The 19509-nt window shown below is 36.6% G+C and overlaps 1 protein-coding gene across 2 annotated transcripts in view; it reads left to right on the forward strand.

Annotated features, from left to right (window-relative positions):
* Positions 1-18943, forward strand: part of STAG1 (stromal antigen 1) — a 428313-nt gene extending 409370 nt beyond the window's left edge. For both annotated transcript variants that reach the window (XM_033404083.2, XM_033404084.2), the window contains 9 exons: positions 439-540; positions 3207-3355; positions 4121-4249; positions 8149-8354; positions 12110-12284; positions 14460-14570; positions 15124-15238; positions 16739-16819; positions 16907-18943. In XM_033404083.2, coding sequence (XP_033259974.1) covers positions 439-540; positions 3207-3355; positions 4121-4249; positions 8149-8354; positions 12110-12284; positions 14460-14570; positions 15124-15238; positions 16739-16819; positions 16907-16930 — 1092 coding nt within the window. In that variant the 3' untranslated portion in view covers positions 16931-18943. The remainder of the gene's footprint in view (positions 1-438; positions 541-3206; positions 3356-4120; positions 4250-8148; positions 8355-12109; positions 12285-14459; positions 14571-15123; positions 15239-16738; positions 16820-16906) is intronic.
* The last annotated feature ends 566 nt before the right edge of the window (positions 18944-19509 follow it).

Here is a 19509-nt window from a genome sequence, read left to right on the forward strand (position 1 = left end):
ATTCAGTGAAAACTTAAATCCGTTACTGTAATCTGCCCTTCCCCTTATTTAGGCCTACTCCCCAGAAGTAAGCAAGCAATTTTAACTGTTTTGATTTTAGCTCTTTAAGATGTTTCTGTCAGAGTTCTGTTTCTTGATTTGTCACCTTTTAAATCTATTGAATCCATGTTGTAAAGAATGAGGAATTTTGCTCACCTATATCACTTCTTCTCCTCTTGGAATTACCAATTTTTTAGTTTAATTATTATTAGTTATTTCATAATTTTAAATATCAAATGTGTATTCCTTTAACTTTAGACAATATATTTTAACTCTCATTAGGTTTTTAAGATGAAAAATTAAACACCTCTGTACTCACCTTTCCATTTCTTTCATCAGCCTATTTATCTCATTAAATAGCAACAGTTTTAAAACTATATTTTTTTCTTTTTCTCACAGTATTACAATGACTATGGTGATATTATTAAGGAAACACTGAGTAAAACCAGGCAGATTGATAAAATTCAGTGTGCCAAGACCCTCATTCTCAGTTTACAGCAGGTAAGAAATTTGAAGGGAAAGAGATGAAGAGTAAAATTAATATTATTGGGCACTTCCATGTGCTTATTATTATGTGCTAGGTATCTTACCTCATTTAAATTAGGTCATTGCATTAATACATTACTATGGATACTTTCTGGTACAAAGATGTGTTATGTGTATTTTCTTTAGGAAGACAGTCCTATAGTTCACATTTCAAATAGATGAAATCCTAAGGTGATCTATTCTTAGACCAGATGAAATGCCAAATTGGATATTTTAAAAGTAATCATTTTTAAAGAAAAAATTTAAAAATACATTTTTAAAGTATTTAATAAGGGAAGGGGCAACAATAGTATCCAAAGAAGAAAATACGTCACATGTATTGCCTAAATAAGATTTCTAGTAAATGCCTAGGATTAACGTAGAGATGGGAGAGTTGGGGATGGCTGTAGGTATGTATGTATATATTTAGCCTATGATAAAGGTCAGTGGGGAAAGGATCGGGCCTATTCAATAGGTGATAGCCCTACATAACATGCACCCAAAATAACTACTAGGTGGATTACATATAAATGTTAAAAATTAAAAGTTTATAAGAAAATAAAAGGATATTTTTATGTCCTGGAGTAGGGAAGTCCTCAAGGAAAGAAGCCACAATGTAAAAAATTGATTATATATATATACTTACACAGATTTATACATCAGCCAGCACTCTGAACAAAATTTAAAAAACAGTGACAGATTGTGGGAAAATATTTTTAATGATACATAGCAAATCCTACAAATCAGTAACAAAGGTAAATAAATCCCGTAGAAAAGTGAGCAAATGAAAAGCCACTTTTCAGAAGAGGAAAATTTAAAAAGCAGTAAACACATGAAAAGAGGCATAACTTAATTAATAATTAATATAATACAGATTGAAACAAGGAGACATTTATCACTGCCAAATAGACTGGCATGAATTAAAATGATAGATAATACCAGTGATTGCTAAAGATGTGGCAAGAAAAGGTCCCTTGTGAAAGCAATTGCTCTTACCTTCTTGGAATATAATTTTGCAGTATATTTCAAAATTTAAGGTATACATTCCTTTTAAACCAGTACTTTTGCTACTTAGGTATCTACATAGATACATGCAGGTGTGCACAAAAACGTATATGTGAAAAATGTTGTACTGCAACAGTCTGTGTAATATTGCAAAATTGGAAATAGTCTAAATGTCCATCAACAGAGGAATGGTTAAAATAAACTGATACTCTGAAGTAGCTAAACGATTTTTAAGACAAAATATTAAGTGACAAATAGCAAGTTTCAGGATAAAATATATCGTACAGTACCATTTATGTAAAAGTTAAAACTTTATATATGTAATATATTAATGTGTCTAAATTAGTCACTTTATATATTAATGTGTCTAAATTAGTCACATTTCAGACTTTAACCTTGATTATCTTTGGAGAGAAGAATGATATATAATGGGAAAGAGAAAAGAGAACTTTTACTTTGATATTCGTACAGTGAAATATATTCTTTGTAATTTATTTTAAATGTAAATTTTAAAGTTTAAGGCTATTGTGTACAATTATCTGTGAAAACATTTTAAAGTTTAAGAATTTATTAACAATTATCTATGTATAAATTTGAAAATCTCTGGAAGAACTGCTGTTTCTAGTCATGGCAGAGTAAGTAGTTTAAGCTGGTCTATTGCTAAAGAAACCTAAAATGGTAGACAACATAATTAATAGAAGATAAGAGCTATTTCAGTGAAATGGTGTGATTAAAGTGTATTGAGAGATTGGGAGATGAGGAAGAAAACAAATGTAAACAATACTCAGGATCTTTGTGTAAAGAGAATGAGAAAAACGTGTTGGTAACTGGCAGAGGAGATGGAATTAAGAAGTTAGGGTTGTTTGCTTGATTTTTAAGGTGCATGCATCTAACAGAGAGGGAATAGTTAATGGATTCAGGAGAAAGCAGTAGCTCAGGACCAAACCACTAAGTAGGTAAAGGACAGGGAGATTCAGTACATAAGCAGGGAGTGGCTTTAGATGAAAGCTTGGGTTATCCGTCTTTCATAATAGAAGGGAAGGCAGATAATCTAAGTGTCTGACTTTGATGACAGAATGATGATTGCTTTTATATTCTTTAGTACTCCAGAGTTTTGTTTCTGTTATTTTGATACAATATATGTAATGTCTATGTAATTATAAAACCTCTTCACTCAGTTTAAGAACTTTTTTGTATATTTTGTTTTATTGGGTGGGAAAAATCACCCCCTGTATCTTAATGGTCTTCTTTTACATAATGTTCTTGTCAAAAAACAAAGTTCTGAACCCTGTATTTCATATATTACCATTCCTGTGAAAACAACAAAAAGAATACATAGATGTTTATGAATACGTAGTATATTTTTGTAAACATATTTCCTTTTCCCAACCCAAAATGTGTTCCTTTTTGGTAAAAAATTCGGTTTGCATTTAATCACACAACTAGCATGAAAATGAGCTCAAGAAATAGTAGATGACTTGGAGAACGGGAACAGTGTGGCTACTGTTAGTACAAGGAGGGAAATATGTGTTTTACCATATGGCTTTTAAATATTTTTAAATTATATTACTTATTCTAACAATAAATAAATATTTCTTAACTATAGGTTTTTTCCTCTTTTTTTTTCTTTCTACCAGTTGTTTAATGAACTTGTTCAAGAGCAAGGTCCCAACCTAGATAGGACATCTGCCCATGTAAGTGGCATTAAAGAATTGGCACGTCGCTTTGCCCTTACATTCGGATTGGACCAGATCAAGACACGAGAAGCAGTTGCCACGCTTCACAAGTGAGTGAGCTAAATAAACACTCTGTTATATACAGTCTGGTTTACTGGAATTTACCAGAAACAACTATTATATGACCAATTTTTAAAGTGACAAATTTTAGAATTTTCAAGTTATGAGAACTTTAGAGGTTGTCTAATCTAGTGATTCTCAACCAGGAGGGTATTTTTAATTTGAAAAATAGTTACTTACTTCACACATTTTTTCATCTTATAAAGTATAGAAAGGAAAGTTTAACAGGATGTTCTTATCTGGTCTATTGGTGAGAAAGTGTTGTGGGAGACATCTGTTTAAAAGCACTGTGCAACTTCATTTCATAATGGAAACCTCATTTCATAATGGAAAACTGAATGACAAAAAATTTTAAGTATCTTACAAAAACTCAGACACCTGCTTGGTACCATGACCAGCTCTAAGAACCAAATTTTCTAACAATCTCAGTATCTTTCCAGGGTATTCTGTTATCTCTAAAAGCTACACAGGAATTTAGCTTTGTGGGTGTTTAGCTATTTCTTATTATTTTTCCCAATATAAGTTGTGAAATACATGTTCACAATATAAGTTGTTTTCCACTGTAAATAATAAAATTAAATATTATTATGCAACTGTGTCGTACAAATTAACATTATTTTACCATTTGAATTTGTCAGATTTTACTACCTTCAGTGATGATTTTGCTGCCTTCCCAACTATTTTTGAAATTCTAGCCCATTGAAGAACTATACTAGCTATTTGGAAGAATAAGACAATATTTTCTTTTATTTCAGGGATGGCATAGAATTTGCCTTTAAATACCAAAATCAGAAAGGACAAGAATATCCGCCTCCTAATCTGGCTTTCCTAGAAGTACTAAGTGAATTTTCATCTAAACTTCTTCGACAAGACAAAAAGACTGTGTAAGTTGCATGTTGCAGGACAAGTGGCTTTTATCATGACACCATTATAATTTTAAATGTTTAATTTTTGAGAAAAATCATCTAGATATAATTACTCTTGGTAACTCAGGCTCTGATTGGTTGTTTTAGGGCAGCGGTCCCCAACCTTTTTGGCACCAGGGACCAGTTTCGTGGAAGACAGTTTTTCTATGGATGGGGGGTGGGGGTGGGGAATGGTTCAGGTGGTAATGTGAGCTGTGGGGAGCGGCAGATGAAGCTTTGCTTGCTCACCCGCCGCGCACCTCCTGCTGTGCGGCCTGGTTCCTAACAGACTCTGGGGGTTGGGGACCCCTATTTTAGGGGACTATAATTTTCTTTCAAACTTTTGTATAGTTTTTCTTTGATTGTTTACCTTTCAGTACCCTAGAATTTGCAAGTGGAAATGATTTCTTATTCTCTAATTCAAAGATCTATGAACACTGGCTTAACTATTGTGGAACACTTTCTTCTTTCCTTTTATATTAATTATATTTTAGTTTTATTTTGTTTTTGACTGGTTTCAAGAAGATTGAAGGTCCATTTCGCTTATAGTTTTCTTTAGGATGCTGTTCAAGTCTTCTATTTTCTTTTGTTCATTTGTTCTATCCATTACTGTAAGTGGGGTATTAAAGTCTCTAACTATTTTTACTGAATTGTTATTTCTCCTTTCAGTTCTCAGTTTTCACTTCATGTGTATTTTGGGGCTCTGTTGTTAGTTGTATATATGTTTATAATTGTTATGTCTTCCTGGTGGATTGACTCTTACTTATCACTATAAAATGTTCTCCTCTGTCCCTAGTAATTTTTCTCTTAAAGTCTATTTTGTCTGATACTAGTGTAACCACTCCAGCTCTATTTTAGTTACTATTTGCATGGTATAGCTTTCTTTCCATCCTTTCACTTTCTGTCTTTTTGCCTTTGAATCTAAAGTGTGTTTCTTGTAGACAGCATATACAGGCATACCTCAGAGATATTGCAGGTTCACTTCCAGACCACCACAAGAAAGTAAATATTGTAATAGGTAAAGCAAGTCACCGAATTTTTTGGTGTCTCAGTGCATAGAAAAGTTATATTTACACTCCACTGTAGTCTGTTAAGTGTGCAATGGCATGATGTCTTAGAAACAGTGTCCATACCTTAATTAAAAAATACTTTATTGCTTAAAAATGCTAACCATCATCTTGACAATGCAGAGTTACTGCAAACCTTCAATTTGTATAAAATGTAGTATCTGCAAAGCACAGTAAAGCAAAGCACAATAAAATGAGGCATGCCTGTAGTTAGATCGTTTTTTCTTTTGAAACAATCTCTGCCATAATAATTTCTATTTTTTATATGTCTGTGCCTTTGTTTTTCCCTTTTTATTGCCTTCTTTTATATTAAATGGCTATTTTCTAGTGTAACATTTTAATTCCTTCAGAGATCTTTAATTATATTTTTTAGTTATTTTCATAGTTGTGGGTATGAAATACCATCTGCTATCATTTCCTTACTCTAATACATCTTTGCTGTCACACACTTTTTTTGTGTACATTGTCAAATACACATTTCTATGTTATTGTTCCAGTGACAGAGCAATGCATAGTTTTATACAATTGCTTTTTAAAATCAGTGAAAAGGACAAAAGATAAGTATATATGCAATTATATTGTCCTTTATGACTACCTGGTAATTACCTTCAGCACTCTGTTTTTTCCTGTAAATTCAGATTACTCTCTGATTTGTTTTTAGCCTGAAGAAATTCCTTTAGTATTTCTTGTAAAGCAAGTAAGCCAGCAACAAATTCTCTAAGCTTTTGTTCACCTGAGAGTGTTTTTGTTTCATCTTTAGCTTTGAAATACAGTTTTCTAGATACAAGATTTTGGGTTGATAGCGTTTTACTTTCAGCACATTGACTATGTTATCCTGCTTCCTTCTGGCCTTTACTGTGTCTGATGAGAAGTCAGCTTTTAAACTTATTGGGAGTTGCCTTGTGTGTAATGAGTTACTTTTCTCTTACTATTGATACTTTTCAAGATTTTTTAATCTTTGGCATTCATCATTTTCACTGCGATACATCTGGTTGTGGATCTCTTTGCAGCTATCCTGCTTGGACTTTGTTGAGCTTTGAAAATGTGTAGATTCATGTTTTTCATCAAATTTGGAAGTGATTAGCCATATTTCTTCAAATTTATTTCTACACCTTTCTTCTCCTGGTACTCCCATTATACATGTCAGTGTACTTAATGAATCCCACATTTCTCTCAGGCACTGTTCATTTTTCTTCATTTTTTTTTTCTCTCTGCTCTTCAGATTACATAATCTCTATTGATATGTGTTCAAGATAACTGATTTCTCTTCTGCCAGCTCAGATCTGTTGAGCACCTTTAGTGACTTTTTAATTTCCATTGTTGTACTGCAGAATTTCCATTTGATTCTTTTTTTTATATTTCTATCTTCATATTCATGTTCTCTATTTAATGAGAGATAGTGTTATTATACTTTTAATTCTTTAGACATGGTTTTCTTTAGTTCTTTGAACATATGTGTAATAATTGCTTTGCAGTTGTGGGCCAAGTTTCTATTGCTTGGGGTTTTTTTCCTACATATGGATTACATTTCCCTGTTTCTTTGTCTCATAATTTTTTGTTGCAAACTGACCATTTTAGATAATATATTGCATATGTGATACATTGTAAAATAATAATTTAGCTACTCTTGATATTCATTCTTTATCCTCCTAGAGATAGTTGTTGTTGATTGCTTGGTCATTTATTTGGAGTAACAAACTCTGTGAGGTCTGTTCTCTTGCAGTATGCAGCCTCTGCTGTCCCTACTCAGATCTTTTTTTCCCTTGTTTTTTTATTATTTAGCCTGTGTCAGCCCCTTATTAATCAAAGGTTGTGCTTAAACCTCCTTAGCAAGTTAGATTTTTACTGTCGGATGTGGGTGTGGCTTTTGAAAGCTGCTATCACAGTTCAGGTTGTTTACTTTGCCCCATGGTCAGCCAGGGGACCGGCAGCTTAGAAGGTCCCTCACTGATTGCTCCTGAGAAGGGCAGTCTTGGGCCATGTACAGTCTTCCAGACTAACAGGAAAACATGTGATTTAATTTATCTATGTTATTTATTTTAACTTTAATTTTTTAGAGCAGTTTTAGGTTCATAGCAAACATGAGGAGAAGGTACAGAGAGTTGCCATCCCATAGACCCCCTGCCTCTACATGTGCATAGCCTCCCCCACTATCAACAACCAACACCAAACAGGTTGTTTTGCTGGGGAGAGGGTATGCCAAGCTCCTCACGCCACCATTCTAGAAATCCTGCCCTGGTTTGAACACTTTAAAAGAAAATTCAATAACCTTTTTGAGCCAGACTTCTGATTTTTTTTTTAAACATTGGTATTTAAAAACAAAGAAAGGAGTAAAGGAAGAAATACACATACACCCTTAGTAATACATTTGCTTGTTTAAAAGTATTCCTGAGGGGCTTCCCTGGTGGCGCAGTGGTTGGGAGTCCGCCTGCCGATGCAGAGGACACGGGTTCGTGCCCCGGTCCGGGAGGATCCCACATGCCGCGGAGCGGCTGGGCCCGTGAGCCATGGCCACTGAGCCTGCGCGTCTGGAGCCTGTGCTCCGCAGCGGGAGAGGCCACAACAGTAAGCGGCCCGTGTACCGCAAAAAAAAAAAAAAAAAAAAAAGTATTCCAGGAATTTGTGAAGCAAAACCTTAAATTCTCAATCCCTCTCTTTCTAAAGGTAACCACTGTTAATAGTTTAATGTGTGTCCTTAAGGATTCTTCAGAACCTTCAGAGAGAGAGAGAGCCTCAGGTTATGAAAAAAAAATTAAATAAGTGATGCATGAACTGCTTCCATAAAAATGACTGCTTCTTTTGTGTTTCTAGTCACTCATACCTAGAAAAATTCCTAACGGAACAGATGATGGAAAGGAGGGAGGATGTATGGCTTCCACTCATCTCCTATAGAAATTCATTAGTCACTGGAGGTGAAGATGATAGAATGTCCGTGAACAGTGGAAGTAGCAGCAGCAAAACCTCCTCAGTAAGGAATAAGAAAGGACGACCTCCACTTCACAAAAAACGAGTAGAAGGTAAGTGTGCCTTTATACTATGAGGCAAATAGTGTGCCTGATAGTATCAAGAAAAATAAAGTGGTAAATAATCCGTTGAAGCAAGATAATACTGTTAAGCACATTATTTCCTTGTATGTTTCATATACACTGAGAGGTTCAGCCACAAAGGTTGTAACAGACAAAACTGGACAGAAGCGGGTCAAGGAAAAAGAGCTTGAAAAAGCATTGAACACAGAGGAAGATAGGCACAGAGAAAAAGAGGAGACAGGAAGGTTTATAAAACTGATCCCCTTACCATAGATCTCTAATACGTTAAAATTTAAAATAAGACAGTCATAATGTTATTCTATCAAAATGCATCCTAATATAGGAGAGATTTTGGTAAATTGAGGATGGAACTCTGCAGCACAATGAATATACCAGAACAACTTTCCATTTCCACCACTTGGTTGGATAATTTATTTTTGTATATTAAATTAGTGATGGCCAGATCTGGTTTTTTAACCCTCATAGGCTATGGGGAACAGGGAGTTGAACTGTCATGAAAATGCGATCAATAATAGATATTCCTATATCCAAAAAGACTAAAGATTGCTTTATTAAACAAAGCATTAGTCTTAAACTAAGAAAACTCAAAGTAAAAATGCTTATTTCCCCAAATAATCTTGCTCCATCTCCATGCTTCTCCTAATAGAATCTCTCCAAAGCAAGAGAGGACAGTGATCTGCATCACGCTCTGTTGCCCCTGTTCACAACCTTCTGTTTACCTCTGCTGCTAAAAAATAGTGACTCATCAAAGACTTTGCTGAGATCTGCAGCAAAATTAATTAGAATTTAAGTCTAATGTTTCTTTCATCATTGGGGAGGCAGTATTAACTATTGATGAAGAGCACAAACTCTTAAATTCAGAGTTCTAGAATTCAGACCTGGCTTTCTCGTTTTTCAGCTGTGTAACCTTTGAGCATGTTACTGAACCTCTCTAAGCCTCAATCACTGATCAGATGAAGGATGATCTGAGTATCTGTCCTGTTAGCTATTGTGAATATTAAATTAGATACTTCCCCAAAAAAACTTAGCGCACACACAGTGATTACTTAGCACAGTGCTTGGCACATAGGCAGCATTTGATAAATGTTAGCTGCTGTTGTCATCATATAGTAATGCCCCTTTTCTTGCATCAGTCAGTAGATTAGGCTGAATGTATATTTTGAAGAGAATAAAAGATTTGAAAATATTTACAGACTTGATAGTAAAGTTTAAGATTACCTTTCAAGTTTCAGTTTTGGGGCTTAAAATCTTTTTGGCCCAGAAAATGAAAATACAGAACCCTGTCGTTATAGTATAAGATCCTGAACTGTTCTCTAAAGAATGATGCCAGTCATTTCCTTTCGGAAATGTCTTCTAGAGCAGGGTGCCCTTTTTATCAGGGCACCCCACATCTATTCCTCTATCTGTATTTCTTTTCTGCTCACAGCTTTTCTTAGATGTAATGGTCATCTTAGCCAGAGTTCATCAAATCCTTGCTATACCAAGAATGTGTTTTACGTGCATTACATCACTTAATCATTTATTTGACTAATATTTGTAAAGCACTTAGGTCAGTCCCTGGCACATAATAAATGCTGTATAGATGTTTTATAAATCAATTCTGAGTTCAACAGTATTATCCAGGTTTTACACAGAAGAAACCAAAGGCTTAGAGAATTTAGGTAACCATTTATCTATACATTAATGGAGCAGTTAGTATTATCGTCCTCAGGACGGAGAAGCATATATGGACCAGATAACCTAATTTGGTAATCATTAAATTGCAAAAAAGAAAACTTGCTCCATATCAGTTTCAAATTTACCAAGTAACTAAGGTAAGTTACATGTCCAGAACCCTTAAGCAACAGAGTTTCATCTGTTTGGAATGAAGATGAGAGAGCTTTGCAAGAAGTGTTTTCATTGAGGAATCTTGAGGGTTAGGAGGATCTCTTCAAGAAGAGTGAGTTCTTCCTGAAGTTACTCTTTTACCAAGCACCTTCCTAAGAACTGTACTAGATGCTGGAGATTGGGTATTAATTCCCAGTGAAGAAAGGGAGACTGAGAAGCAGGCAATTTCAGTTCAGCATGGTGAGTGCTCTGATGGGCCAAAAACGTTCTTTGGAAACATACAGGGAGTGACCAAACTCATAATGAATCAGGGAAAATTTTTCTGGAAAGGATGACATGTAGTAGAAAGCTGAAAGATGGTTTACCAGGTTAAGAACCTAAATAAGACCATTCCTATGATCATAAAATTTTAAGTGCAGCAGAGAATAAAAGTTTTGAATTAAATGTTGAATGAAAAGTGGTATGAAGAAAAGATGTAACATATCTTTGCTGAAGAGATTCAGTAGTGAGCTTCAGATCAGTGGAATGACCTTAACCAGACAATAGGTAGGTATTTCCAGGAACAGAAAAGCCTATCCAGAACATACATGTGTCTGACAAAATTTTAGAAACTGGAGAATACACTGAGAGAGAGAGAATGCTTGATGGCAAAGGAGGAGCCTCACATGCACATGTCTCTGAGACTTATTGGGGGAGGAAAAACAATGGGATTCATACTACATTTTGTGATTAAAATTCTTCAGAAGGAAACACATAGCAGTAATACTATTTTTAAAGTCTTCCCACATCAAGAAAATGTAGTTGACCTAGAACAGTGGGGTGAGGGGGAGCATTAGGGGCACCAGCCACCTATGGAGTTGAAAATCCGTATCTAACTTTACAGTCCATGTACTTGATTCTGTATCCGTGGATTCAGCCAACTGTGGATCGTGTAGTACTGGAGTACATACTTATTTTTAAAAATCTGCGTTTAAGTGGACCCATGCTGTTCAAACCGTATTGTTCAAAGGTCAACTGTAATTTAGAATTTTGTAGGTAGAACTTCATGTAGCATTTTATCAGGATTTAGATATGCAAATAATGCTATAAATAGTAATTTAATCTGTTCAAATCTTTATAAATGATCTTTAGAAGAAGGAAAAAATAGTGCCTGGTCTCTTGAAGAAACTTAAATCTAATTACAGAGATAACATATACACATGACAGATCACCTGCCAATGCAGGACAGTGTATAATTGAGCCCTAAGTGAGCGAGAATGATTTTGTTTCCTCTGGAAGCTAAAAAAGAATGGTAAGTTGGGGGCTGAGTGGGGTGATCAGAGAAGACTTCTCTAAAGAGGTAGAAGTTAGAGGCATGAAATCAGTGAGTCCCTCAATCCAGCCCCGCAAGTATAACCTGGCCAAAGAGTTACTTCTCTGGTGACCAGTGCCTAATTGTGTAACAGGATTTGCTGATTTCTCAGTAAAGGCCAGCCAGATTTTAAGTGCTGTTGCCTGGCGCCCCTCTAAGACCCAGTAAATAGGCCTTTTATTGCTTGAGCAAAAGGAAGGTTAGAGGGGTCTCTCTGACTGGCCACATTCTTCCCCTTCTGTAGGGATGGAGGGACTTGGAAGAGATGATAATGTAGGATAGCTAACATTTGATGTTTACATACATTACCTTATTTAAGCCTTACAACTCAATGAGGTCAGTTACCAATATCCCCTTTTGTATATGAGCAGACTGAATTTTGGAAATTTAATAGCTTATACAAAGTCACACAAGTGAGTGGTGTAACTGGAATTCAAACCTAGGCAGTCTACTCCAGAGCCATGCTCTTTAAATCTATGCTATAACTTCTACCAGAGTTCATTCCACCCATGACACTCTGTGACACTCATTAACTGGAATTTTACAGATGAAAGTCTGGATAATACGTGGCTGAACAGGACTGACACCATGATTCAGACTCCTGGCCCCCTGCCGGCACCACAGCTCACTTCCACTGTTCTGCGAGAGAATAGCCGGCCCATGGGAGAGCAGATTCAGGAGCCTGAGTCTGAACATGGTTCTGAACCTGACTTTTTACACAAGTAAGTAGTAAAAAAATTGTTTTCTTGGCATAAAACCTGCAACTGTTAAAGTAAGAAAAATTATTTCATCTGAGCGTATTGTTTTCTCAGTTAATGAGAAAACAAAACCAGAGTTTAAATAACTTATATTAGAAGATGTATAATAAGTCTGCAAACACTTGTGGATCTCAGTTCCTCAAAGTCTAGAGACCTGTAGATGCATGGTGTCTTACTAAGTGCTGATTTCATTTGGAGTTTGCAGATTCATTGGGCAGGTCTGTTTCTTCTCAGAGATTTGCCAAGAACACATGCAGGTTTACTTCCTTGGCGAGAGAGCCTAGAAGAGTCTCTGCTAAGGTTGTTCCTAGTCTGAACACCAAATAGACTATTACTTTTATCAGCCATTTAATTAATAGTACTTTGTCTTGGTTTATATTTTAAACTTGAACTGTTCATAGATTAAGAATTGTTAAAGCAGTGATAAATTCTGAGAATAGCGGTCCTTTCTGTAGGATAATCAAGCTCTTACCTTTTTTTTTACTGCACTAGCGATTAAACTGTTTTCTAGTACCACGGCTCTGAAAATCTTGGAAAAGGCAGGGTGATGGCATGACTTTTGCTTTGAAAACCTTAACTTTTTCTTTGTTATTTTCCATTCAACTTTGAAAGTCTGTAAGCTCCTCACTTGTGTTTCTGTTCATATTAGAGTAATGCTGTGAATTACTCTGATGGATAAGAGAGAATTCTCACTAGAACTCAACAAATTTAGCAGGTTGAAAATAGAAAGGGGCAGTGTTACAAGAATTCAGATCCTGGGTTTTCATAAGGAATCTTTGCTCTGAGGATCTGCCTTCTTCAAAGCTGAAAGGATCATCTTTGTCAGCCACTGCATAACTGGGCCATCTTAGAGGGTAGTTTGCCTTATGACCAGCACTCCCAATCCATTTCCTACTGGGGGAGGGGGGGTATCCTCCATATTGGAGCCTTGCTTCCCTGACCTTACCATGTCAGTCCCTCCTGGCTGTGGTCTGTCGTCTTTTTCCTGCTACAGATTTATAGGTTGAATCAAGGTGGCAGCCTAACATGATATAAAGACAGCTGCTTCGAGAGAACTTTATGCGGCAGATTTTAGCTACCTAAAATCGTTCAAGTTTCCATCCCAAGAGTCATGTTGATTTTATGCAAGTGTCCACGTGCCAGTAAGGATAGAGTACAGGTGATTTGGCTCAGCATGTACCTGAGTCCAAACTTCCTCAGAAGGACTGAGAAAAAATGTGATCTACCCTCCCTTGTTCAGCTCTGGAGAGCTCTGAGCAACGAAGCCAGCATCATTCCTGTCCCTTCGGGGACTGAGTGTGCAGCTAGGAACACTTGTAAGTAGGGCAGCAGCTGGATACAGAAGTGTGAGAAGCGCTCTTGTTTAGCAGGGATTTGGGGAAAGAAGCTGATAATTTAAGCACCTGTTGGGGAGGAAAAAGTTTTCTTCAACCTTCTTAGGGCCCCTGGCTGGGTCTAAAGATTTAACTGACAAAGACAGATTAACAGGAGAAAAGCATACAAATTTTATTAAATTTTTACATGTACATGGGAGCCTTCACAAGAGAATGAAGACCTAAAGAAGTGACCAGAGCAGGAAGCTTTTAAGCCCTTTAGACAAAATTGTGAAGAAATGACAAGGCAAATGAGTTTGGACTGGGGTAGTCCAACTAGGGCTAGGTAGTCCTCATCTTAACTAGGAAGATAAGCATTCGTTTAACAGGATTTGTTTGCACGTTCCTCTGCTGCCATCTCTGGGCTGATAAGAGTCTGTCTCCAGTAAAAGGAGAATTTATTTCCTGCCTTTAGGCAGAAAAGGGGGAACTTTTTCTGTGTTTTACTACTTCTTAATTGCCTTCAGCTCAAAACAGTTTTTATCTCAAAGAAGCATATTTTGGGGTGACATATTCTGATTGCCTTCACACCTAACAACTAGCCTCCACAGCCAGCTTCTCTTGGAGACTTAGGGATCTCCAGTTTACTGCCATTTCTGCAAAGACAGGTCCTTTGATAATGATCTCAACCTTGACCCTGGAATAAATCCAGCTAACTCCCCTTACATGGGGATTAGGCCAACCAACTATGGCTGTTTTAGCATGGGACTGATGACCTAAATTCCTCATCTGCTGCCACAAAATGAATAATAGTACCCTCTCTTAGTCCTCAGATGCAGATCTCTTGGTTAGGCCAGCCGAAATTAGAAGACTTAAATCGGAAGGACAGAACAGGAATGAACTACATGAAAGTGAGAACTGGAGTAAGGCATGCCGTGTAAGTGTTACATCAAGTGTCACAAGAACATGATCACTGTGTGATGGTCATTTTGTGTAACGACTTGGGTTTCTCTGATGTTTGGTCTTAGAAGAGGAGTTAAAATCATAATTTAGGATATGCTATGCAGCGTAGGATAGGAATGGAGGACATGGGTGCTTGAGGCTTTCAGCATTTAAATCCTAGTGTGCAACTTGCCAGCCATGTGGCCTTGGATAAGCTCTAAAACCTCTGTGCCTCTGGTTCCTCATTTGTAAATTTGGGATAATAATGGCACCAATCACTTAAGAGTTCTGTGGGAATTGATACATAGCTAGCTAGTAATATTGTTACTGCATTTAAATTATACTTCCTTCTGATGAGTTGAGATGAAATCTTGAGTTAACCAAATGAATGATTCTTAATTCCCTTAGAGTTCAATATCATAATTTGTGCAGTCTACTGGTTATAATTGGAAGGTGTGCTTTCATTGGTTAAAAGACGCAGTGTAAGAGCCAGAACTCCAGGTTCTATCAGTCTGAACAGCTTTCTGACTATGCTTTTTCTATATCAGTCGGGGTCTAATGGAGGAAGATGCTGAGCCCATCTTTGAAGATGTAATGATGTCGTCCCGGAGTCAGTTAGAAGATATGAATGAAGAATTTGAAGATACTATGGTTATTGACCTGGTAAGGAAGTTCAATACATTTTTCTTCTGTTAAAATATGTGAAGGTGTTGGTGTAAGATGATGCTCTTGTTTTCAGAACCCCGTGAGAGGAAGAGGAGGAGGAGGTAACATTGACCAACAGTGGGCAGGGCCCGTGTAGCGCTTGTAGCACTTGTGGGCATTTGGATGAGCTTATGTTTTTCAAGCCTGTTTTCAAAGCAGTCAGATTTTCAATTCTGGCAATAACAGGAACTGGCTCCTTATTACCTTCATGAAAAACAGCTTACACTAGATCTTTCAGTATAGCATGTTCATCTGGCCTCTTGTACTTTAAATTGGAGTCTGTGTACACTGCATTCCAACATAGCAACCAAATGCAGAATATGGACCTTATTTGTTCAATGTGAAGAGACATGTTTAAAATAAGGAAATCTGAATATGGACTAAGTGTAGGTGATATTAAGAAATTTTCTTTGTCAGAAATAGTAATACATGGTAGTTATGTTTTTTAAAAGTTTTTATCTGTTAAGAGATACATACTGAAGTAGTCATACGTGAAATAACATGGAGAAGAAAAAAACAGGAATTCAATGGAACAAGATTGGCCAAATGTTTGAAAATTGTTTAAGCTGGGTGATGGGTGTATGGGAGTTCATCATACTGCTTTCTCTATGTACTAATTTGCTAGACTGCCATAACAAATACCATTGACTGGGTGGCTTCAACAGAAATGTATTTTCTCACAGTTCTGGAGGCTAGACGTCAAATAGCAAGGTGTCAGCAAGTTTGATTTCATTCTGAGGCCTCTCTCCTTGACTTGTAGGTGGCCATCTTCTCCCTTTGTCTTCACCTGGTCTTTCCTCTGTGCGTGTCTCCTCTTCTTATAAGAACATGGATCACATTGGATTAGAACCCACCCATACGATCTCCTTTTACTTACCTCTTTAAATGCCCTGTCTCCACATATGGTCACATTCTGTGGTCTAGGGGTTAGGAGTTCAACATATTAATTTGGGGGGACATAATTTACCCCATAGCGTTCTGCTTTGTATGTTTTGAATTTTCCATAATGAAAAGGTTTGGTAAGAAATGTAAATGAGACCATATCCAATCTGTAACCCTCCCTCAACCCACCCATCAGTAGCTGTCCATCTACCTGCTCTGGGGAATTTAATGAAGTTTTGTCACCTAGTGTTTGATCAATCTTATAATTATTCCATGATTGAGAGGTATGTTCTTTGTTTATAGGCCCAAAAATTATTTATATGCATTTACACATTTATTGTAATTTGAAATTTATTTTTATCTAATTTATAATTTATCTAAGTGATAATTAAAAGCCAAATACTGTTACATTTTTCTTTAATGTATGCTCCTGTAAAAGCCAGATTCTTTTCCTTTCAAATTGACCCTTAACAGTTCTTTATATTTATGATACTATTAGAAATATTAGCTGATTATCACAGTTCATTGTCTTAATGTATCTCAGGAAAAAATTAAGTATCTGGCTTCTCTTTCCAGCCCCCATCAAGAAATCGGCGAGAGAGAGCTGAGCTGAGGCCAGATTTCTTTGATTCTGCAGCTATCATAGAAGACGATTCAGTAAATGTTAAATTATTACTGTTCTTTATTATGGTTTCTGGGTCTTGTTTATACATGAATTTAATAATTGTGTTTCACTTTTTCTAGGGATTTGGAATGCCTATGTTCTGAAGTCTGAAGAAAATTTACAAATCTGGAACTCTATTATTTAGAGCTAGAGGCCTATATACTGTGATAGCTTGTATGGGGAAAAAACACTTTTGATGTGATCTGATTTGTTTTTTAATCAAATGATTGAGGTCAATCCCTTTTTGCAGTGACAGAAGAGGAGCATGTAAATTACCCAAGAGAATGTTGGTGAATGTCACCTCAGAAAGACTGACCTGAAAAATCATTTGTGTCCTATTATTGGACTTATCCCAATACAGATGTGTGTGTTTTTCTGGAGGGAGGAAGAAATTTTAAATTTTTAAAACAGCTGTCAAGATAAACACTGTAATACACCTGTTTTATGAAAGCTCAGCATTGAGTAAAAAAAAATATTTTTAACTTTATTTTCCTGTTGTACAATTTAAAAACCGTTTTAACATTTTGCCTTTTTATGTTTTAAAAGCTAACCATTTTTATTAAACCTATGAGTAAAGCAGCTCATCCTAATTGCCGAAGAGTGTTTTGGAGCTCACTGGATTTGGTTGGACCTTGTGGAACACAGAAATATGGAGGAGCAGAATACTGACAAGCTAAGATGAAACTCTGACAGTGCATCTCTGCCAAAAACCATATACCCTCTGTGGACATGGATATGAATTCCCCGATTTTATATACTCTTGAATAAAAAGGTTTATTTTTATTTATAAGGGGGCATAAAATAAGACATGCCCAAGCAGCCATTTTTCCAACAGATGCTGTACACCATTCATTTTATATAGATTAGGGAGATTCAAATACAGTACATTTTCTATTGGTATTTGTTCTGTGCATTTTTAGCAACTTCTACCAGCAAATAAAGTATTCTCAGTAAAACAAAAACGGTTCTCAAGTTATCAGTTTGCTGTTTTTACCACTTAGTTCATGCCCTGCCAAATTCAAGTTACATGGACTTCCATTTTCTTAAAAAGATAATCATGAAGAACTCCTTCGCCATTCAAACGTAATTTTAAGTGTAACATAACCGTGTCTACTTCCCATGCACTTAATACCCTTATGCACTAATTTTGTGAATTAATTAAGTTTACCGATTATAGACGTATGTGCTGCATAGAAGTCTGTGCTTAGAGGGTGAAGGTCTTATGCTTACCTTGAAATACAGCAACATTTCAGTGTTAAATGTGCATATTAAGGATAATTCTTTGGGGGAAAGAAATTATGAATCTTCAGGACAGCCTTTAATGGTTTAGAGTTACATTCTGCTTAGACTTTTATGACTTGCTGCTACTGTTATTTTAAAAAGCCCACTTTCTTCCTTTCTGATTTTTAAAGTAAGCCTCAGAACTTCCAAACCAATCCATTTACAGCTGTTTCTGGGCTGGTTTTTAAAGTAAAGTAGCTGCAACAGAGTGATGAGGCTTTCCCTTTTTACCAAAAAACAAAAGCATTTAAAAAAAAAAAAATCTGTGCACCCAGTGACTATGTGGGAAAGCAAAATGGATTATTTTATTCATCCTTTTAGTAAACAGACAAACTTTTCTCAACATTTGTACAGTTCTGAAAAAAACTTGGTCACCAAAAATGTTTTATCTGCTAATTGAGCAATTCCTGGGCTCCAGTTGGGGCTGGGGTCTCGCTTTCCTCCAGAAATGTGGGTTTCACTGGAAGTGAAGGGGCGGGGATGATTGGACTGTCCACCACGCCAGCCCTGCCCGCCTGTGGTTCTGGCCAGGGAGCAGGCTGGGAAGTGCCCTGGCACCTGCACAGATTGATCCTTGGCTTGACAGTTTCACGTGGAAAACAAACAGATGCTGACTTAGAATTGTGGACTACCATGCAACAGAAAAGGCGTAATATCGACTCCAATCGGTTTCCAGTTCAGTTTGAAGTCAATCGAATTTTTGTATTTTCAGTGTCTCCTTGATTGGTTTTGCTAGTAATTCTGTAAATTGTACATTTGCAATATGAGGTTTTTTTCCTTTTGTACAATTTGAAACTGATGCTTCACCTTTCCTTTAATAAACTATTCAAAATCAGGCTTGTGGTAGTCATCCTATTGTTCCTACTAGGTAAAGCTTTAAAGGGGTGATTTCTTGTCCTGTCGACAGAATGATGAAGCTTTCCCTTTTTACCAAAAACTGAGAGTTTGCTCTTTCAGATCATTTGTTAAATGATGGCAAAATTCCTGTATCAAATGAGGCTTTACTTTTTTAAGCAAGCAGAATCTTAGGACTAGCTCATCAGTTTTCTTTCATTCTTTGTATTTCCTTGGAGAGAGTGAGAGACTAGCTAGGCCAAGTGGTCTGTGATTCAAGAGGAAGCCTCTCGTGGGCTGCGTTTTGGAAGAGGCATTCAGGTATTATCAACTGGTCTGAAGCCTGGGTCCTTCCCCCACCCGAGATCCAGACCCAGCACTTCTGCACGGTTGCCCCCATAGCAGTGCCCTGTAAAGATCACTTGTGTTCTACATGGCTGCTGAAGTGAGGGTTTCTCTTGACACTGCTGCCAGGTGTCACTCTGAACAAAACTGTATCCTATACTTCATGGGCCTGACTGTGTTCTTTGGGCCGTGTTCATTAGATGGCCTAAGATGGCTGTGCAGA

Source organism: Orcinus orca, chromosome 5 (genome assembly GCF_937001465.1).
Source record: "Orcinus orca chromosome 5, mOrcOrc1.1, whole genome shotgun sequence".
Classification (NCBI taxonomy): Eukaryota; Metazoa; Chordata; class Mammalia; order Artiodactyla; family Delphinidae; genus Orcinus; species Orcinus orca.